Genomic DNA, 23,103 nt, shown 5'->3' with positions numbered 1-23,103 from the left:
ATAACAGAATGCTTTGGGAGATATTTAGTGTGTTCTTTATACTTGTGATATATACAGATAATTATTTCTCTTTTAAAGCAGGACAAAAGGAGCAAGCTGTGGAATGGTATAAGAAAGGTATTGAAGAACTAGAAAAAGGAATAGCTGTCATAGTTACAGGACAAGGTAAGGTTATATTTACATTTGTTTAGGAGCCATCAGATTATATTCACAATGCCTTGATTTTAGATCCATTTGTCTTAATAAAACTATTTAAACGTTTTTAAAAACGTAATTTTTAAATGTAATCAGCCTATGTTAATGTTTGTAGACTTAAAGTTCATGTGTTTTTATCTAGGCAGAAATAAAGTTATAACCAGAAATGCTCAAACTTGATTGATTGCCTGTAGTAGTCAGGCAAAAAAACAGTGTATTACTTGTGTCCTTGGACCTGCTGTTAGTGATGTTTTAGCCTTATATTTAGCCATATTTTTTTTTGGTACCAATTTTCACTATAACAGTTTCACTTTCCTACAGTAAGAAAAGGGTTGACTAATTATACCTGGGTGCTGTGTGCAGGTACACACACGTGTGCTTCTTTTTTCTTTTTATTAAAATAAAGTTGATATAATATACCTGGGTGTCTTTGATCTTAACCTGCCTCCAAGTGTGATACCTTTCTTCCCACCCAAAATATTAATCTATAGTCATATTTTTGAAATCTTTCTACATTGTTGAGGCAGTGGGGAGTGGTTAATCTACAGACTCCCCTTTTCACTTGTATTGCTTGGCTGCATGTTAGAGTGTGCACTATAAGTGTTTTACTTTGATTCACATTTGTCTTTTTAAAACCAAAGTAGCTATGTCATATCTTTACTTTCCTATCATCTAAATTAAAAAATTGTAGGGTAAGAAATAAGTTTCAAAATTCATGGAATACCACAGTAGATCTGAAACCAGCATATAGAACTGTAGCTTATTTTTTGAAAGTTATTAATTGAAAATAATATTTTATTAATTTTTAAGATATGTTTTTACTAGCTGGTTGCTCAGTGGTTAGAGCATCGGACTGTGGACTGAAGGGTCTCGGGTTCAATTCCAGTCAAGGGCATATGCCTGGGTTGCAGGCTCGATCCCCAGTAGGGGTGTGCAGGAGGAAGCCAATCAATGATTCTCATCATGGATGTTTCTGTCTCCCTCTCCTCCTTACTTCTCCTTTTTATATATATATATATGTATATCCATCCACTGAGCCAAACCGGTTTCGGCTCCTTCTTTGAAATCAATAAAAATGTATTAAAAAGTATATATGTTTTTATTGATTTTTACAGAGAGAGAAAGGGAGAGAGATAGAAACATCAATGAGAGAGAAATATCACCAATGTTTTTTTCTCCTGCACACCCCCACTGGGGATTAAGCCCTAAACCTATGCCTGTGCCCTGACTGGGAATCGAACCAGTGACCTCTTGGTTCATGGGTGGATGCTCAACCACTGAGCCACACTGGCCAGACTTTTCTAAATTCTTTTTATAAAGACTCTGACTCCCCATGATATTAGGTGGGCTAATATTTTATCTTGAAGCAATATTAGTAAGGAAACATAGGTATTTTAATTCCTTTTTTTTTTCTTTTCTTTTCTTTCAGGTGAACAATGTGAAAGAGCTAGACGCCTTCAAGCTAAAATGATGACTAATTTGGTTATGGCCAAGGACCGTTTACAACTTCTAGGTATCAATGAATTTTATAATTGGAATGAATTGTATCTGAAATGTGTGTTCATTGAAACGTTTAATGTAGATGGAAATAGATGAATGATCTTGATAATGTGATCTAGGCTTTTTTCTTATAGAAAAGTTCTAACATGCAAAATAGAAGAGTATAATGATAATTATCCATCACTTAGCTTTAATAACTATGAGCCCATAGTCTTTTTCTTTTTTTTTGCTAGCATGTGATGCGTATTTTATTGCTATTTTTCAATGCATTAATAAGTACATAGTTAAAGTTTTTTTTAGTTTACCCCATAGTCTTGATTTATCTATACCAAAGGCTTGTAAATTACAGCCCATGAGCTAATCCCAGTTCACTGCCCATTTTTATGAATTGGCACACAGCTACTCTCATTTCTTTCTTTCTTTCTTTTTTTTTAAATATATATTTTATTGATTTTTTTACAGAGAGGAAGGGAGAGGGATAGAGAGTTAGAAACATCAATGAGAGAGAAACATCGATCAGCTGCCTCCTGCACACTCCCCACTGGGGATGTGCCTGCAACCAAGGTACATGCCCCTGACCGGACTCAAACCTGGGACCCTTGAGTCTGCAGGCTGACGCTCTATCCACTGAGCCAAACCGGTTAGGGCAACTCTCATTTGTTTATACACTGGCTGCTTTCATGCTACAGTGACAGAGTTAAATAGTTGATACAAAGATCATATGACTCTCAAATACAAGATATAGCTTTTTAAATATATATATACATTTTTATTGATTTCAGAGATTAAGGGAGAGAGAAATTGAAACATCAATGATGAGAAAGAATCATTGATCGGCTGCCTTCTGTACGTCCCACACTGGGGATCGAGCCCACAACGCAGATATATGCCCTGACTAGAAATCAACCAACTAAGCCACATCGGCCAGGGCAAATTTTCCTTTTAAGTAGATGATTGTATGGGGATTGCAAGTGAAAGGATCAAGAAACAAGATTACTGTTTTATTTTAAATTATTGATTGCACAATGTTTAGTCATTCTAAAAAGAAGCGTTAAACTAAGTTTACATTCTTGAACAAAAATGAATAGGAACAGGTTCACACTAGCAGTGTACTGCTACTATGTACGTGTGTGTGTGTTTCCATGCATTTAAAGGGTCCTGGATTCGATTCTGGTCAAAGGCGCATACCTTGGTTGCAGGCTCCTCCCTGACCTGGGCCCTGGTTGGGGCTTGGGCAGGAGGCAACCAATTGATGTGTTTCTCTCACATCAATGTTTCTCTTTGTCATTCCCTCTCTCTCCCAGTCTCTTTGAAAACTAATGGGAAAATATCCCCCGTCCTAGTTATTATCAAAGCTAAGGATTTAATTTCTGATTATTTTTACTGTATAATGAATGTTTATGTGAACTTTTGTTACATTCCATTGAAGAGAGTGTTAATAAAGAAGACATTTACAAATCAGTTTTATAATTTATATTACTTATATTATTTTTTAAATTGACTTTTAGAGAGAGGAATGGAGAGGGATAGAGAGAAACATTGATGAGAGAGGAATATCATCGATTGGCTGCCTCCTGCACGCTCTCTACTGGGGATTGTGCCCACCAGAAATTGAACCTCTGACCTCTTGATTCCTGGGTCAGCCCTCAACTGCTGAGCCATACTGGCCAGGCTCTAATTTATATCTTTTGCCAACACAAAAGGTTCCTTCTCAGTATGGTGATTTGAACAGTATTATCATTGAGAAAAATCAGATGACCTACCTGTTAACTAACAAGAACAACAAAAACCCCAGCTCTGAGGTATATTCTGTCATCCGGTTCTAGGATACAAAAGCTGTGCAGTACTTTGTGCTTTTTGCAAAAAGGGTAGCTGCTATTTAACCTGTCCCAAAAGCATGTGTGGTATACCATAAACCAAGCATGATGCCTACTTGTCTAACCATAGAAATGGAAGTTTAGGAGAGTTAGTATATATGTGGTATATTTGTGCATGTATTCATTGACTTTCTAATATTGAAGAAAATAATCAGTTATGATAACTTGGAATGTTTCAACAATATTAATGTAAAAATTGAGCCTCTGTTGTGACTGACAGAGGGTAGGTACTTTATGTATATATGTATATACTCAGTGAATTCATGCACCAATGGGGTCCCTCAGCCTGGCTTGTGTGATCAGGCTGAGACCAGCTCTCCTACATTCCCTGTGGGGTCTCGGATTGCAAGAGGGTGCAAGCCAGGCTAAGGGACCCCACCGGTGCACGTTGGAGGAATGTGGAAGGTTGACCAGCCAGGGAGGGACCTCAGGAGAGCTCCAGGACATGTCCAGCCAGTCTCGCTCACCCATCAGCCGGGCCCCAGCAGCAAGCTAACCTAACAGTTGGAGCATCTGCCCCCTGGTGGTCAGTGCACGTCATATTATATCATTAGCATATTATGCTTTGATTGGTTGAGCAGATGACTGGACACTTAGTATATTAGGCTTTTATTATATAGGATTTTATTTAATCCTTGAGACCATCAGAAAACTGAAGCTAAAGCAAGTTAATGCTAGTAAGTGGTAGAGCAGGATGTTTGTCAACTAGCAGTATTGATTGACTTGAATTGGGAAAAAGAGTGCAGCAGTGATGTAGGGTGGCAAGGAATTTCAAACCGCTACCCTCTTGAGCTTCAGGTGCTAGGTAGGCCTATTCCTAGATCATGAGAGAAAATTTGTTGTTATTTGAAGTAGGGATAGAATTGAAATAATCCTTTTATATTTTAGGTTAATTTTTAAAATAGGTGATACAGGCACATGCCACAAAAGTTTAAGTATAAAAATCAATCATCCCATAATATTCTCCAACCACTCCTTTCCCTTCCCCAGGGGCAGCTGCTGTCACCAGTTTCTCTGTATCCTTTTTTTTAAAAAAATACATTTTATTGATTTTTTTTACAGAGAGGAAGAGAGAGGGATAGAGAGTTAGAAACATCGATGAGAGAGAAACATCAATCGGCTGCCTCCTGCACACCGCCAACTGGGGATGTGCCCGTAACCAAGGTACATGCCTTTGACCGGAATCGAACCTGGGACCTTTCAGTCCGTAGGCCGACGCTCCATCCACTGAGCCAAACCGGTTTGGCTCTCTGTATCCTTTTTATTGATTTTATAAAGAGGAAGGGAGAGGAATAGAGAGCTAGAAACTCTATGAGAAACATCAATCAGCTGCCACCCATACGCCCCCTACTGGGGATTGAGCCTACAACCAAGGTACATGCCCTTGACCAGAATCGAACCAGGGACCTTCAGTCTGAGGTCTGACGCTCTATGCACTGAGCCAAACTGGTTCAGGTTCTCTGCATCCTTTTTACAGATAATCTTTGTGTATAGTACTAATTCTCCCCTTATGGTTTTGTTTTGTGTAGTTTCAGTTACCTGCAATCAATTTCAATCTAAAAATATTAAATGGAAAATTCCAGAAAGAATCAGTGTATAATTAAATTGCATGCTGTTCTGAGAAGCATGATGAAATCTCAAGTCTTCTCACTCTGTCCCTTTGTAAATCATCCCTTTGTCCAGCACATCCACACTATTTGCTACTTGCCTATTAGTCACTTAGTAGCCGTCTCAGTGATCAGATCAGTTTTTAGAGAGAGACCACATTCATATAACTTTTATTACAGTATATTGTAATTGTTCCATTTTGTTAGTTATTGCTGCTAATCTGTTACTGTGCCTAATTTGTAAGTTAAACTTTATTATAGGTGTGTTTGTATAGGAAAATCCATAGTGTATGTAGGGTTCGGTACTATCCGTGCTTTCAGGGATCCACTGGGGGTCTTGGAATGTATCCCCTGCAGATAAAGGGAGACTACTGATACAAGTGTGCACAAATAAATGGTAAGGTATTAAACACAGTTCTGAAGCATGCTTTAGCCATTCTGCTTTATTGCCTTTATCTTTTGCTTGACATGTGTTAAGGTAATTGAATATGGCACTTTTTAGACACTCCTTGTAGTTTCCTTCTGTGTCATTTTAAGTACCATTCTTTTCTGAAATGTCCTTTTTATCTTTTCAAATCCTAGCCAACTCACAGACCACTTTTTCTGGAAAGCCTTTTTAATGTTCTCTTTCTTTTATACTATACAATCTCTTTTTTAAAAAAAATTTGTGTTGTAAGTTGCCAATTACCCTATCTAATAAAGAGGGGAATATGCTAATTGACCCTCACACTGTCACAAAGATGGCAGCACCCACAGCCAATAAAGAGGGAATATGCTAATTGACTGCCCTTCCCTCAAAGATGGTGGCACCTACAGCCAATAAGGAGGGAATATCTAATTGACTACCCTGCCCTCAAAGATGGCGGTGCCCACAGCCATAAGATTGCAGCGTCCAGTCCCCTCAGCCCCACCAGGAGAGGCAGGCGCGCATCAAGGCCAGGCCTGCCCCTAGGCTGGCCCAGCCACTCCATGTGCATGCCTCCAGAGACCCCCAGTCCCCTCAGTCCCACAGCAGTCCAGGGCCAGCCCAAGGCACAGGCAAGCTCGAGGCTCAGGTAACCAGGGCCGGCCAAGGCTTGCACTGCCGGCATTGGCAGCAGCAGAGGTGTGATGGGGCATCGCCCTCCCCTGATTGCCAAGTCACCACCCGCCTCTGAGGGCTCCCGGATTGTGAGATGGGGCAGGCTGGGCTGAGGGACCCCTTCCAGTGCATGAGTTTTCATGCACTGGGCCTCTAGTCTATAATAATAAAAGTGTGATATGCTAATTAGACCGGACAGCCAAACATCATTCCTGACTTCGGGACGAAGCCGCTGCAGCGGGGGCTGAGGCAGAGGCGGTTAGGGGTGATCAGGCAGGCAGGCGAGCAGTTAGGGGTGATCAGGCAGGCAGGCAGAGTGGTTAGGGATGATCAGGCAGGCAGGCGAGCAGTTAGGGATGATCAGGCAAGCAGGCGAATGGTTAGGAGCCAATGAGGCTAAACTGTCAGTCGTTAGGGGCAATCAGGCAGGCAGGCGAGCAGTTAGAAGCCATCGGGCCTAAACTGGCAGTCGGACATCCCCTGAGGGGTCCTGGATTGCAAGAAGGTGCAGGAACCTAGGCTGAGGAACCTCCCTCTCTTGCATGAATTTTGTGCACCAGGCCTCTAGTATTTAATAAATATATGGATGGTATAAACCATATTCATTTATTTATCTCCATGCTGCTCTTTCTACCCAATGACTTGGACATACTAGATTTTCAGAAAATATTTGCTGGTGATAATAGTGATATGGAACTGCCTCAGGTTACCAAACCTGAATAAGGCATATTTTTAACATAGCCATTCATTTGCTAATTTCTGTTGCTATTTTAATGTCTGAGTTTTTACTAATTATATTTTTAGGAGAATTTTATAAAAATGCAAGACCCTTCATCATGTAACAGTCTCGTAACACTTTTAACTCATTTTTCATTTTCACATGTATCATTATGTTCATTATGTATTTTTTATTTTTGTTTATTCTTTCTTACCCCCCTCTGTTGCATAGAGAAGCTGCAACCAGTTTTGCAATTTTCCAAATCACAAACTGACGTCTATAATGACAGTACTAACTTGACATGCCGTAATGGACAGCTCCAGTCAGGTGGGTTTAGGTTAACTAACATGTAAAATAATAAAGTTTGCATGCAAAGTAAAGTCCCACTTAACCTGATAATGTTGATTTGATTTTATAGCGGTAGTTTTGATTGTTTTTTGTTTGCACAGGGCTATGTTGAAAATACAGTATCCCTATCATTCATATATAAACATGTAACAAATAAGATATAGCCATTATCAATGTGCTTTTTTGCAACCTCTAATTTTTCAAATCATAAAATACAAAGACTTATTTTTCTAAGTTTAAATTATTCTTTGTTTCTATTGTATTTTTAGCTTTTGTAGTTTTTTCCATGGGTAGCTAAACCAGGTTTTTATGAAGAGGTGGTTTTGTAAGATAAATTTTTATTTTTCTTATAAATCAGTTTTCATGTATGCTATACATGAATGTCTTTTTGGTTTTTTTAAATATATTTTATTGATTTTTTACAGAGAGGAAGGGAGAGGGATAGAGAGCCAGAAACATCGATGAGAGAGAAACATCAATCAGCTGCCTCCTGCACACTCCCCACTGGGGATGCGCCCGCTACCAAGGCACATGCCCTTGGCCAGAATCGAACCCGGAACCCTTCAGTCCGCAGGCTGACGCTCTATCCACCGAGCCAAACCAGCCAGGGCTATACATGAATGTTTTATCATAATACCTGCTAGAAAAAATTTGAAGCTGAATTCACAAAGTGAGGAGAAACACTGGAGTACTATTTTTTATTATGGGTTAAATTTGTTTTTCATGAACTTTCAGGTATGAACTCTTACAGAACATTAAATGCTTTTTAAATTTTGTTTTGGTGGGAAGAATCTTCCTTTCCTAGGTTCTCTGACATCTTGGTCAGTTTTATTGGTGACTTATTCAACATTAGTTTCATGTCCGGAGCTTAAATTTTATTGATGTAATTATTGCTTTGTGTAAATTAAAAAAAAAGGAAGAAACACCCTTAGTCCACACTGTAAGACCACTGCCTTCTTTATTCATATGCAATACAAAACTTACAAGATTTCAAAAGAGAAAAGTTAGTGTAAGTGGATTTCTATAGATGAAAGAGACAGTTGGTCATTAATTAAATCTTTCCCTGTGGTTTCAGTGATCCCTTAGATTTTTCACGTAGGTTTGATTTCCAGTTCAGAGCTCTGCATCAGTAGCTATATTTCTCTTCTCATTTCTTCCTGTACCTGACTTAAAATAACATTTCAAGTATAGAGATAAGTATTTTATCTGTTTCTCTTAGCACTGCTGTGAAACGCTGACATTTTCATAAAAAACTTTTTGAAAAGAAAGAAATGTAAGAATTTACCACATATAAATAGTTAAGCTTCCAAAGTACAGATTTGAGATCCTAATAATCCTACCAGGATAAACGGCAAAAATTTCCTGGCCTTGAAAAGCTTATATGCATTCCTGTTGTTGTCTAGATTCTCTTTACTTCATTCCACGTGCGTGGTCCCCTTATATTTTTCTGCCAAGCAAAATTTTTATTTATTTATTAAATAAATTATATATGCTGGTTGATTTTTTTTTTAAATATATTTTGCCCCAGCTGGTTTGGCTCAGTGGATAGAGCTTCGGCCTGCAGACTAAAGTGTCCCAAGTTCGATTCCAGCCAAGGGCACATGCCCACGTTGCGGGCTCGAGCCCCAGTGTGGGGCATGCAGGAGGCAACCAATCAATGATTCTCTCTCATCATTGATGTTTCTATCTCTCTATCCCTCTCCCTTCCACTCTGAAATCAATAAAAATATTTAATAAATTCAATAAATAAATAAATGTTTTTTATTGGTTTTGGAGAGGGAGAGAGATGCAAATATCAGTGATTAGAGAGAATCGTTGATTTGCTGCCTCCTGCAGGCCCCACTCTGGAGATCGAGCCCACAACCTGACTGGGAATCAAACTGACCTCCCAGCTGGGCCCATTGCTTGATCATTGTTTGTGACCTGACCCGGGATTGAACCTGCAACCTTTGCATATGGGTATTACGCTCTAACCAACTGAGCTACTTAGTTTTTATTATTACTTTTATAATGTTAAACCACAATTTTCTAACCATAGCGATTTTACTGTTTCCTTAATAGAAAGTGGAGCAGTTCCAAAAAGAAAAGATCCCTTAACACACCCTAGTAATTCGCTGCCTCGTTCAAAGACAGTTATGAAAGCTGGATCCACAGGTCTTTCAGGCCACCACAGAGCACCCAGTTGCAGTGGCTTATCCATGGTTTCTGGAGTGAGACAGGGTCCTGGTCCTGCAACTGCCACTCATAAGGTATTTGGAGATAGAATTGCAAATAGAAAAATTTCAACATGATGTGCTTGCTTCAGTTTATTACAAGTACTTTATGATACCTTAAAGCAGTGGTTCTCAACCTTCCTAATGCCGCGACCCTTTAATACAGTTCCTCATGTTGTGGTGACCCCCAATTACATTGTTACAAATTGAACATAATTAGAGCAAAGTGATTAATCGCAAAACAATATGTAATTATATATGTGTTTTCCGATGGTCTTAGGCAACCCCTGTTAAAGGGTCGTTCGACCCCCAAAGGGGTCGCGACCCACAGGTTGAGAACCGCTGCCTTAAAGGATTGATTTGTTTCCATAAAACTAAATATAATTTTTCTTAAAAAAAAAATCAGGGCAACTTGCTGTTAAAAAGCATATCTTATTTTACCTCCTTTTGATCCTAATTAGGCTTTATTTATAGTTAGTTTGCTTATCCACTTTTATATAATGCTATGTAGTTAGTTCATTTTAATTTCATTATTCTTTTAATTATTTAAATCTATATAAATGTTTTGTAACATTAAACATACATACAGTTCTAACAAGGATCAAAATTACATGATTGCATTGATATAGAGCCTTTTTACCTTTAGTAACTAAATCTCTGGATAAAATCCTCTATTAACCTACTGCATGCCAAATGTACTTCTTTAGTGAATACCATTGGAGTAAATATACATTTAAAAAATGTTTATATTTTTGAATCTCTGTGAACTTTAAAGTTAATTCACTTGTGAAAAATGTAAATGTTAGGTTGTATTTTCACGTTAAAACTTGTTTCCTTTAAGAGTACACCAAAAACAAATCGAACAAATAAACCTTCAACCCCTACAACTGCTGCTCGTAAAAAGAAAGACTTGAAGAATTTTAGGAACGTGGACAGTAACCTTGCTAACCTTATAATGAATGAAATTGTAGACAAGTAAGTTTTGCCATCTGAACTATTTTGTTTTACAGTTTCTATTTTTGAATCTTATTTATAAAATGTATCATGAGTGAAATAGTTAAATACTTGTCTAATTTACATATTTAGTTCTTATAATGGTTTTTAATTATTATACAGTACATGTAGAAAATGATTGTTTTATTGATTACCTATAGTTTTCACAGTTAACATAAAATGACCATGTTTCATAGACCATAAACTGTATTTTATAATAACTGAAGCATATTTCTATTGTGGAGATAATTGAAATTCTGTTTCTTAGTGGAACGGCTGTTAAATTTGATGATGTAGCTGGTCAAGAATTAGCAAAACAAGCATTACAAGAAATTGTCATTCTTCCTTCTCTGAGGCCTGAGGTAAGGGTTATATGTTATTATTTTCTGTAACATCAGCTATTACTGAATCTGTAGTAACATTAAAGAAATGTTTGAGCTATGCTAGAATGATTAATTCATATCACAGTGGATATTTTTAGGGCAGGGAAATGATTATGTATGATACTGTAATAGTGGATTACATGATACAAACAGTGAACCCTAATGTAAACTATGGACTTTAGTTAATAATAATGTATCAGTATTGGTTCATTACTTAAAATAAGTGTACCACACTAATGCAGGATGTTAATAATGGGAGAAATGGGAGGTTAGGAGTTATACGGGAACTCTGTACTTTTCCATTCAATTTTCTGTAAGCCTAAAACCTCTAAAAAAATATATAATTTTTTAAAAAAGTTTAGTATCATCCACTTCAAATGCTTCAACACCTTGCCTGGCTAGGATGGTTCATATTGGTTGAGCATCATTCCATGTACAAAGAGGTTGCCGGTTCGATCGCTGGTCAGGGCACATTCCCCAGTTGACAGCTGGATCCTCAGTAGGGAATGTGTAGGAGTCAGCTGACAGTGTTTCTCTCTCATCAATGTTTCTCTCTCTCTCTCTCTCTCTCTCTCTATCTCTCTCTCTCTCTCTCGAATTAATAAAAACATATTTTGGCGCAGGGAGTTCATACACCTTCACTATTAATTGAAGTGTTATCAGCCTGGTGATTCACCGTTGACTCTTGCTAAACCCAGTGTCCCTGAGTCTGGAGACTCTGGTTTAATTTCTCTAGAATAAAACCTGTACCTGCTTTGGTTATGGAAGAGGAATACTTGCCTAAGTGCTGTTGGTGGGGCTGGGAAAAGGCTTACAGGAACATATGTTCAGTTCTTCATACAAACTTTTAATCATTTCTGTTTTGGGCTGCCTACCTTACTGATGCTTTCTCTGGTACCCGATGCCTCCACTTCCTGAGCTTTTCCAGGGTTTTTTGTTCATACTAGAGGCCTAGTGCATGAAATTCATGCACTGGGTGGGGGGGGCGGTCCTTCAGGCAGGCCTGCGCCCTCTCGCAGTCTGGGACCCCTCGCTCCTTACCGCTCGCCTCCTCACTGCTCCTTAGCGCTGCCCTGGAGACAGGAGAGGCTCCCGCCACCGCTGCTGCGCTTGTCAGCCATGAGCCTGGCTTCTGACTGAGTGGCACTCCCCCTGTAGGAGCGCACTTACCACCATGGGGCAGCCAGGGAGCCCTCGGGGGATGTCCAACTAAAGGCTTAGGCCCCCAGGGGATTGGGTCTAAACCGTTAGTTGGACATTCTTAGTGCTGCCACGGAGGTGGGAGAGGCTCCTGCCACCACCTCTGCGCTGGCCAGCCATGAGCTAGCTTCTGGCTGAGTGGCACTCCCCATATGGAAGTGCACTGACCACCAGGTGGCAGCTCCTGCATTGAGCGTCTGCCCCCTGGTGGTCAGTGCGCATCATAGCAACCTGCCATTCTGCCAGTCAGTCGATTTGCATATTAGGCTTTTATTATATGGGATCAGCTTGCTCCTTGTATCTAGCTATCCCTCCACAAGCAGGCACTTAGATTTTAGCTCCCTCAGCTCTGCTAAATAACTTACCACACGTTATGAATTTTCCATCTACTAACATTTGTTGTGCCCTGTGTTGTCTCCTTTCCCATTCCTTCTATTCTTTTTCTTTTGAAGATTTTTATCTTTTTACTCATTTACTATTATTTTGGTGAGATTTCTAAAGGAAGTAAAGAAGCATACCTATGTTCAATAATATGGCTTGTTCAACAAGTTAGCTTTCATTTTGATCAATGAGGATTTGGTTTTATTTTATTTTCTTCTGTTTTTAATAATTATACTAGTTTATTGTGTTCTCTTTAGAGCTCTGGGCAGCTCTGTTTTGGAGGATGCTACTGAAAATAGTCCTTTTTAGATGACAAATAATTTTTAAAATGCCTGGAAAAAGTATCTTCAGAATCATAATTGTGTGTATATGTTTAAGTTGTTTACAGGGCTTAGAGCTCCTGCCAGAGGATTGTTACTCTTTGGTCCACCTGGAAATGGGAAAACAATGCTGGTAAGAATTCTTCTTAAATTTGAATGTTCTATTAAGATATTAGGGCTAATAATTTTGAATAATTTTACATTGTCCCTGAACCTATTGTGATTTTTTAAAAATTTATCTTTATTATTGGAAGTATTATAAATGTCACCTGAGTCTACTATGTATGACTTGCTTTTTTTAAAATATATTTTTATTGATTTCAGAGAAGAAGGGAGAGGGAGAGACAGATAAGAACATCAGTGATGAGAGGGAATCATTGATTGACTGCCTCCTGCATGCCCCCACAAGGGATCAAGCCTGCAACTTGGGCATGTGTCCTTGGCCAGAATTGAACCCAGGAACCTTCGGTCCACAGGCCGATGCTGTATCCACTGAGCCAAACCGGCTAGGGCTATGACTTGCTTTTTGTTAAAATATACTTTTCTAAATTTTTAAACTAGTTTTCAATGACAAAATAGATGGAAAACCATACATATTATTTTCAGTAATATGTTTGGGCAAATTAAATTTAATAGTGTAATTTTTTTTTAATATATGTTATTGAGTTTTTACAGAGAGAGGAAGGGAGAGGGATAGAGAGTTAGAAACATCAACGAGAGAGAAACATCCATCAGCTGCCTCCTGCACACCCCGCACTGGGGATGTGCCCGCAACCAAGGTACATGCCCCCGATGGGAACCGAACCTGGGACGCTTGAGTCCGCAGGCCGACGCTCTATCCACTGAGCCAAACCGGTCAGGGCTAATAGTGTAATTTTTATTATTTTCCCAATTTAAATAACATTTTTACCTTAGAAGAACTTACTATATTGAGCATCTTCCTAATCCTTGACTTTTTTTTATCTTAACAGCTTTGTTTAAATAATCAACATGATACAGACTTTTTTCCTTTTTTTAAATTGAAGTATAATTGACACACAACAGATTTTTTTTTCCTAATTACCTTTTGCCAAAAGTTACTAGGATGTGGATACCTCTTTCTTCTGCATAGCTAGATATTCTAGAGGGAAAAAGTAAGGAAAGAGTAACTTTTTTCTTAGCTGTTTATCTTTCTCTAGTTATCTTTCTATAACTAGGAAGAGAATAACACCCCCCCCTTTTTTTTTATTTTTCACCTCTCCCTATCTGTTTTCCCTTAGGAAAAGAAGGGAGTGGAAAGAAGCACAGCCCTTCATAGATTTTTCTGCTCATTGCTTAGAAGGGAACACATTGCCATATACTAGTACTGGGGACTGTTCCATGCCTTATATTTTTAGAAATTCTTTTCTTGTACTTAAGTTGATCAGATGTATTTATTATTTTAAAGCAAGTTATGGAACTAATATAATATTTGCCCTTATGATTTTTAAAGGCTAAAGCAGTAGCTGCAGAATCTAATGCAACCTTCTTTAATATAAGTGCTGCAAGCTTAACTTCAAAATATGTGAGTATTTTTTCCAGTATTTTCATGTTTTAAGTTACTGTTTAAATGTTAATGTTAAATGTAAATGGTAATACCATACACCAAAATACTTGTCTGTGAGTTTTATACCTATTATTCAGAGATGATGAATATCACTCTTCGTAGTAGAAAACCATGTACATTTTATTAAATTCTTTTAAAATTAGAATTGTTCTGTTAAATACTAGGGCTGTGTAACAAAGTACCATAAACTGGTTGACTTAAACAACAGAAATTTATTGTCTTACAGTTTTGGAGGCTAGAAATCCAAGATCAGATATTGGCAGGGTTCTCAATTGTGTAAAGTAATTAAAAGTAACTATAAAACAATACCTCTTTTCCTGGTTACATTTTGTTTCCTATGTGAAATTCTGTTAGTAAAATTGTTATTAATGTAGGTTTATCCACCTTATAAACACTGTCTTGGAAGCTGGAAGAATGGGATTCCAATCTAGCTTTTACATTTAGAGCAGGCCTTAAAGTATCACTTCAGGCCTTACTTCATTCATAAAGTGTTAATGTCATAACAGGTGACCTCTCAGCCTGCACCCTTGAAACTCTGAGCCTCAGTTTCTCTTGTAAAATGGGGACAGTAACGTCACATACTTGATAGAGGGGCCTGACAAATGAGGAGTGAGTGGGAGCAGTCAGCCCTCGCTGGCACAGGGAATCACTCAGCAGAACTATAGCTGTCATTTTCAGTGCATCTTCACACCTTGGGATTAGTGGAGGAGGAAGTGGATTGGAACCCATGGCCACCGAGTGCTCAGACCTTTGTTACTCAGGAAACGCCATCCTTCACAGTGATGTTTGGAAAACAAACACCAGGATGAGTAGAGTCTGGCCAATTTTTGCCTTGTTAAAAAACAACAACCCCCCCCCCCCCAAAAAAAAAAAAACAACACACAAAACAAAACAAAGAACAAAACTATTTCTAGAGCAAGAAAGAATAAAAGTGTGTATCATTTAGGTAACTTTTGGCCAAAAAAAGAGGCAGTGCCATTAATTAAAGCATTATTTCACCTTAACAAGATCTTGGAACAGGAACTCCCAAACTTCCCTCGGTGACTCGATAGTGTGTGAAAAGCCTGGTGCTGTCAATACCTCCACTGTCATCTTTCAAGAGTTGACCCTGTCTCCCCTCAGTGGCAACGAGGCTGCTGGGTGCCAAGTATCACACCTTCCACCACAGCATCCCAAGCAGGAAGGAATTTCCCCTCATTCTCTTCCCACTTAACAAATGGAAACTTTGCCAGAGAGACTTCCCATAGGTCTTATTAGCTAGAACCCGATCACATGACACCCCAACACCAATTGCTAGCAAAGGAGAATAGCTTAACACAGCTGGACCCCAAAATTCAGGCTTCTGTTCAAGGAAGAAGCCTGGCCCACAGGGGAGCCCTGGAGAACCTTGGAGACCCTACATCTGAGAACAGGACAAGAATATTTGTTTTGCTAATTCCAATCTGGGGCCAGATCTTTTTTCTTTTTCTTCTTAATGAAATTTTTTTTTTAAATATATTTTATTGAGTTTTTACAGAGAGGAAAGGAGAGAGATAGAGAGTTACAAACATCAATGAGAGAGAAACATCGATCAGCTGCCTCCTGCATATCCCCCACTGGGGAAGTATGCGCAACCCATGTACATGCCCTTGACCGGAATCGAACCTGGGACCTTTCAGTCCGCAGGCCGACACTCTATCCACTGAGCCACACCGGTTTCGGCTATGAAATTTTCAATAAAAAGAATAGATGCCACCTAGGACAGGATAGTTTTTACAGATTACCCCAAATCTCATGATCCTTTTGTTAGATGCTTTGGTGAATAAAGTGGTTTTAGTATGGTTTCTTAAGAGGTGTACATTGACCTCCTGGACTACCTAGAAATATTTTGATACTAATTGACAGTGATATTGTGAGAATAAGTTTTCAAGATGTTCTTAATAGAGCAAGTTTTGTTCAGTAGAGCACTTTCTAATTTACCTGCTTTTATATAAGTACTAGTAGCCCATCACGCAATATAGCGCGCAGTAGGCCGCCCGCCGCTTCTGCAGGAGCAGGCGGGAACCGCAGCACGCCTGCAAGATCCGTGCTGCTTTCAGGGGAGGTGGAAGCAAGCCACCAGCGCCCATGGGAGCCAGGAAGGAGCCATGCCACTTCCGCGGGAGCTGGGAGGCGGGAGGGAACCGTGCTGCTTCCCTGTGAGGTGGGCCCACCGTCTCCTCTATGGGCGTGCGTTCGGCCACAGAGGCTGCGGGCCGGCTCCCCATCCCTGTCCATGTCTGCTCCGGCTCCAGGAGGCCCGCCTGAGCCAGGGCACCCTGTCTCTGTCTCCGTCTCCGCTCTGGGTCTCACCTGCACATGTAACCTCCTCCTGGACCTCCACCGTGACCCGTTACGGTGTCCTGGCCTATTTTGCATATTTCCTCTTTATATGTATAGATAGATACATTGCCTGCAATCTAGGGTTAAAGGAATATGTACAGCATCTTTCTCTCCTCCCTTACTTTTTCTTCCCTCTTGTTTTACCTTTGACTAAAAGCTATTTCATTCTCAAGTTTTAGGAATGTAGTTTCAAGCAAAACATAAATTTTATTTTTATAGTACTTACCAGACTGTATTAAATAATAAATAAATGACGTGTTTTGTAAAATTATAAGGGATATTTCAGTAAACTCCGGTACCTCTTCCCAATTCCTTAAACCAAATCTTTGGTTATTGTAAAGAAAGGAAATTAAATTCCTAGGTTCTAGACTTTCAATCATGAAACTTTAAACGCTGGAATAATGTTACATTGTATGAATGTGATAATGTGTAATGCCTTCTTTTAGGTGGGAGAAGGAGAGAAGTTGGTGAGAGCTCTTTTTGCTGTGGCTCGAGAACTTCAACCTTCAATAATTTTTATAGGTAAGAACATGTTTACCTACTAAGTAAGTTGACCTTTTGTGAAATTTCCCTCTCCATATACAACGGGTATTACAGGAAAGCTTATTCGAAAGGAAAAAGTTTTCAAGAAAAACAACATTAAAGACTATCTAATGAATTGAATAGGACCCACTGTATTAATAATTGAAGTAGTAAACTAGATTAATCTCAGATAACTCATATAGGTTGGCTTTTAATTCACGTCTTATCCTTGTATTTCCTCTAGATGAAGTTGATAGCCTTTTGTGTGAAAGAAGAGAAGGAGAACATGATGCTAGTAGACGCCTAAAAACTGAATTTCTAATAGAATTTGATGGTGTAAGTATTGGTTATGATATTTTTAATGTGGTAACATTTTAATGTATATATTTTCCTATTAAATGGTCCAAATTAGAGATACAGATATCTTTATTATGTTTTACTTTGTTACTACTTTCTCTAAAAGTACTGAAAACAATATTTTTGGCTTATAGGTACAGTCTGCTGGAGATGACAGAGTACTTGTAATGGGTGCAACTAATAGACCACAAGAGCTTGATGAGGCTGTTCTCAGGTAGGAAGATTTATGTAGAAACACACATTTATGACAGATATGTGTAGTCATGTGTTCATCTCACATATTTCTTATTTCCTTCACTCTCATTTTGAAAACTAAATTCAGTCTTTTCTACCTTATATTCATCCTCTGGCCTCTTGTTATCAACTGAAGTTTTTGAGGACAGGGCCAGCAGGATATCAGGAAAACTGCTCATTTTATGGCTTTAGGCAAACTGCTTATTTCTTCTGGGTTGGATTAAATTATCCTACAACTTCAAAATCGATTCTTACCTTCTTTTACTGGGCTTCATGAGAAGCTGATAAAAACAGGTTTCATGGGAGTTATGTCGTGTTCTCTATTCTTATGTGTTAGAACAAATTTATCCCCTTCGTACTGGGAGGACAGTTTGATTCAGCATGAAATCATTGAGCCTTCCTTTCTTTTCCTGAGGAATCTATAACATTGTCCCATTGTTTCTAGGGTTGGATGTTGCAGTATAAAAATCTGAAGCCAGCCTACTTTTTATTAATATTTACGATTAATTTAATTTTTTTCTTCGTACTGGATACAGTTTCCAACTATTGAAATCTAGTTATTTGAAAAATATGTTGATTGATCTGTGTTTATTTTTCCTGGGATTTGATGTTCGTTTAAATTGATAGTTTGGAACCTCCTTTGTTTTGGGAAAGTTATTTTGAGTACTATCTTTGATTTTTTTTTTCCTAATTCATTTGTCTACTAATTTTTTTTTCTACACACAACTTATGCATTATGTTGCATCTTTTTTTCTTTCATCTCTGTAATTTCCATAATCATTTTAAACTTTTAGGTCTCTTTGTTTTGATTTGTCTGTTTTCCAGTTTGTTGTCCTTATTTCTTATCTCCTTTCTGCTACTACTTTGGCAACCTTTGTTTCTCTGGTGGTTTTTGTTTTCTTTTTTATTGCTTTCCTTATCTTTGTGGTCCATTTTTTCATCTCCCATTGTCTCATTTTCTTGAGCCTTTGTATATTCATTTTCATGAGCCCTTGTATCTCTGTGAACTCGTTTCATAGATTTTTTCCCATTAAATTATTATATTTCATGGTAAGCTATTTGGTTACAATTTTAATTCACTCTATGGCAGAATCCTGTTGTACATGTTCTCCATTTTATCTATGTTTTATTTATTGTATTCTTTACCCCTATTTTGACACTATTTTTTAAAAAATTGATTGTCTTTTGCCTGTTTTGCTTTATTTTTATTTGAATAGGGGGAGTTTTTGTAAAAAACCTAATTTTGGAAGGATATTATAGGAGGAGAGCTAGAAAATTAAGATACCGAACAAGTATTTTGAGTTGTCCCATGAATAGCCTGGACTGACAGGTAGTCTCACTAATTCAGTAGTAAAGCCATATCTGATAAACAAGTGTTTGTGTGTAAATAAGACATTGGGTTGATTTAGTCTTCTTCAACTAATAAAGGCAGTGTGTCATCTTGCCAGACAGACTGATGTCTTACAAAGATGATATGTCTTTGAGTTTCTTTGTTCAACCTCGCCTTCCTTGCCATTGCCCTGTTATTGGCCAAGGTTCACAAGATCTACGGAGGCAGTCTTCATAAGCTAGTTTAAATATGGGGAGTTTGGTTTTATTACCCCTCAGAATATGCTCTGTCTCTTTCCTTTGGAAAACTCTATTCTCTGACATCTGCCTGTAATCTGCAGTGTGTATCCTCCTTTCTCACTGTAATTTTCACTGCCCTATGCAGCCCTTTTTCATACATTTAAGTTATGTAAATATTACCTATTTAAAAATATATGAATATGTATTTTTATTTCAGAGAGAGGAAGGGAGAGGAAAAGAGACAAATAGTAACATGATGAGAAAGAAACATTGATCGGCTGCCTCCTGCACACCCACCCTCTGGAGATGGAGCCTGCAATCCGGGCATGTGCCCTGACTGGGAATTGAACCTGTGACATCCTGGTGCATGGAACAATGCTCAACCAATTGAGCCACACCAGCCAGCCTGTTACCTAGTTTCTTTATGATGAAATTTATTTTTCTGTTTTTGTTGTCCTTAGTTTTAGTTGTTTTTATTTTCGTAAAGAGAGCAAAGATGTTTTTATTAAAATCTTATATCAGATACTTTCTTCTAAAGTGTTATTGCATGTTAAAAACATGAACATACCGCCCTAGTTGGTTTGGCTTAGTGGATAAAGCATCTGCCTGTGGACTGAAGGGTCCCGGGTTCGATTCTGGTCAATGGCACATGCCCCGGTTGTGGGCTTGATCCCCAGTAGGGGGCATGCAGGAGGCAGCTGATCAGTGATTCTCTCTCATCATTGATGCTTCTGTCTCTCTCTCTCTGACCCCTTTCCTCTTTGAAATCAATAAAAAAATAAATTAAAAAACAACAACATGCACATACCTAGATGGTTAACTTGATTCTGACAGTATTGAATTAAGGACTTTAAAATATTAACTAGAGAGCTAGCCAGTTTAGTTCAGTGGATAGAGAGTCAGCCTATGGACTGAAGGGTCCTGGGTTCAATTCCAGTCAAGGGCACATGCCCTGGTTGTGGGCTCAATCCCTAGTTGAGGCGTGCAGGAGGCAGCCGATCAATGATTCTCTCTCATCATTGATGTTTCTCTCTCTCTTCCTCTCCCTCCCTCTCAGAAATCAATAAAAATATATATTTAAAATATTAACTGGAGAGTTTTAAAAGAGTAACTCTAAAAATAATTTTTTACATTGATGACTAAAATGCGTTCACATGCTTTGAGCTTTATACTTAAAGCTTTTTTCTTGTCATTGACTACTTAAACTGAGGTACCTTTAAATTCAAAATTCTATTTCTGAATCCTTCTTTTAGGCGTTTCACCAAACGGGTATATGTGTCTTTGCCAAATGAGGAGGTATGTGTTTGTGATTTTTTTTTTATTTTTATTTTTTAAGCAGAAGCAAGAACTACCACCTTGACAATATTGAGTCTTCCAACCCATGGTACAACCACTTGGGAAACAGTTTGGCAGTTTCTTAAAAAGATAAACATAAACTTATCATAAGATCCACCAGTCTCCCCAAGATAAATTAAAACATATATCTATAAAAAGACATGTGCAAAAATTTTTATGGCAGCATTATAAATAATAGCCAGGAACTACAAAGAATCTAAAATATTTATCAATTGGTGAATAGGTAGATAAATGAGGTATATCTACTTAATGGAATAATATTTAGCAACAAAAGGAATGAGCTACTTTTATGTGCTACTAGAGGCCCGGGGCATAATATTTGTGCACTGGGGCAGGGGGGCGGTGGAGAGGATCCCTCAGCCTGGCCTGTGCCCTCTCACAGTCGGGACCCCTCGCTCCTTACCACTTGGCTCATTGCTCCTTAGCACTGCCGCGGAAGCGGGAGAAGCTCCCTCCATAGCAGCTGCACTCACCAGCCATGAGCCCTGCTTCTGGCTGAGCACACTGACCACCACGGTAGCTCCTGCATTGAGTGTCTGAACCCTGGTGGTCAGTGCATGTCATAGCAACCAGTCGTTCTGCCCGTAGTTCCGCCATTAGGTCGATTTGCATATTAGGCTTTTATTATATAGGATAATGTGGAGGAACCTCAAACACATTATACCAGTGAAAGACACCAGATGTAAAATATTACACATCATGATTCCATTTATATGAAACTAGAGGCCCAGTGCATGACATTTGTGCACTGTGGGGCGGGGGTGGGGTCCCCTCAGCCCAGCCTGCACCCTCTCAGAGTCCAGGACCCCTCAGGGGATGTCAAACTGCTGGCTTAGGCCCAACAGTCAGACATCTTCCAAAGGGCCCTTAGCATTGCCACAGAGGCGAAAGAGGCCCCTGCCACCCCTGCTGCGCTCGCTAGCCATGTGACTGGCTTCTGGCTGAATGGTGCTCCCCCTGTGGGAGCGCACTGACCACCAGGGGCAGCTCCTGCATTGAGTGTCTGGCCCCAGATGGTCAGTGCAGGTCATAGCAACCGATCATTCTGCCATTCAGTCAATTTGCATATTAGCCTGTTCAGAAAAGGCAAATTCTAGAAACATAAAGCAGATCCATGATTTGCTAAGGCTAAGGGTCAGAGTGAGGATTAACAGCAAACAGGCATGAGTAAATTTTCTGGGTGATAGAAATGTTCTAAACTGGATTATAGTGATGGTTGCAAAACTCTTAAGTTTATTAAGTCATTGAATTACAATGCATGAGATTCATGGATTCATACTTTTATAAAACTGTCTTGTTTTTGTTTGTAAATTATATTGTCTAGCTCAGACCTTTAATATCCTTGGTAGTAACAATAGCTATGTCATTAATGCTTTATTTCAATTATCTTTACCTCTCTCAGGAACTGTCAAGAAAAAGGTAGTTTTAAAGGACATGAGTGAGACTTTAAAATGTAGAGTGATTTGTGTAAGATCATTCAGTTCCTAAATGAGAATTGGGGTTTGAACCTGATTCCTAGTATTTTATTAAGCTAATTCTTAGGACTGATAATTTTTTAACATTTCTTTTCAGACACGACGACTTTTACTAAAAAATCTATTATGTAAACAGGGAAGCCCATTGACCCAAAAAGAACTAGCACAACTTGCTAGGTGAGTAATTTGATTTGGTCTGTTTTACAGCTTTCTTTTTTTTTTTTAAGGAATCTTTTTCTGTTTTGTTTAAAGTAAGCTCAAGTATAAAATGAGTAGTGTCTCATCCTCTGCTTCATTTACCTTCTTTCTTATCTCTTATTCTTATACGTATGGTACCTAAATTTCAATTTCTAGATCCTATACAAGACATGACCTAAATATGATGGTATTATATTCCTTTTATAAACTTATTAAAGCTTATAGTGTTATTAAAGTAATTTTTTAAATGTAAAATATCTCATATCTGCCCACACCAACATACATTTTCTTATAAACTTCTTTTGCATTACACATAATTTTCTTTAACTTTTACATTTTTAACTTTTTTTTTGAGTGGTACACTAGTGGAAACTAGTATGAGATGCATTTGTGAATTTTAATCACTGGAAAAAACATCATGAAGTAATATTCAGTAAGTATGTGAATAGCTAGTAATTTTAATAAACATTGAGTTCCTAGATAAGAATGAAAAAAGAACAAATGCATTACTTTGAAATAGTTGAGATCCTTCTTTGTCATTCCAATAAAGAATTCTGCTAATAATGTTTGATCTGTGTTCTTATTTAACATAGTACACAATATCTAAATGCTTTCTTTCCCTGTTTTATT

General features: G+C 38.4%; 1 protein-coding gene across 3 annotated transcripts in view; it reads left to right on the top strand.

The window, feature by feature from the left end:
- Window positions 1-8: 8 nt before the first annotated feature.
- The window catches only part of SPAST (spastin), a 38,972-nt gene continuing 15,877 nt past the window's right edge, over window positions 9-23,103 (top strand). The window contains exons 1-13 of one of the 3 annotated variants that reach the window (XM_006767417.2): window positions 9-165; window positions 1,625-1,708; window positions 7,210-7,305; window positions 9,388-9,575; window positions 10,381-10,514; window positions 10,801-10,894; window positions 12,875-12,949; window positions 14,288-14,359; window positions 17,209-17,284; window positions 17,529-17,620; window positions 17,776-17,855; window positions 20,698-20,740; window positions 22,373-22,452. In XM_006767417.2, the coding sequence (XP_006767480.2) occupies window positions 9-165; window positions 1,625-1,708; window positions 7,210-7,305; window positions 9,388-9,575; window positions 10,381-10,514; window positions 10,801-10,894; window positions 12,875-12,949; window positions 14,288-14,359; window positions 17,209-17,284; window positions 17,529-17,620; window positions 17,776-17,855; window positions 20,698-20,740; window positions 22,373-22,452 (1,271 nt within the window). Of the gene's footprint in view, window positions 166-1,622; window positions 1,709-7,209; window positions 7,306-9,387; window positions 9,576-10,380; window positions 10,515-10,800; window positions 10,895-12,874; window positions 12,950-14,287; window positions 14,360-17,208; window positions 17,285-17,528; window positions 17,621-17,775; window positions 17,856-20,697; window positions 20,741-22,372; window positions 22,453-23,103 lie in introns of those variants that run through there. The other 2 variants (XM_015566334.1, XM_015566335.1) reach the window with 2 other exon arrangements.

The sequence above is a fragment of the Myotis davidii genome, unplaced genomic scaffold (genome assembly GCF_000327345.1).
Source record: "Myotis davidii unplaced genomic scaffold, ASM32734v1 scaffold238, whole genome shotgun sequence".
NCBI lineage: Eukaryota > Metazoa > Chordata > Mammalia > Chiroptera > Vespertilionidae > Myotis > Myotis davidii.
The sequence above is the reverse complement of the archived record's forward strand: the minus strand, read 5'-3'. Positions and strand labels throughout refer to the sequence as shown.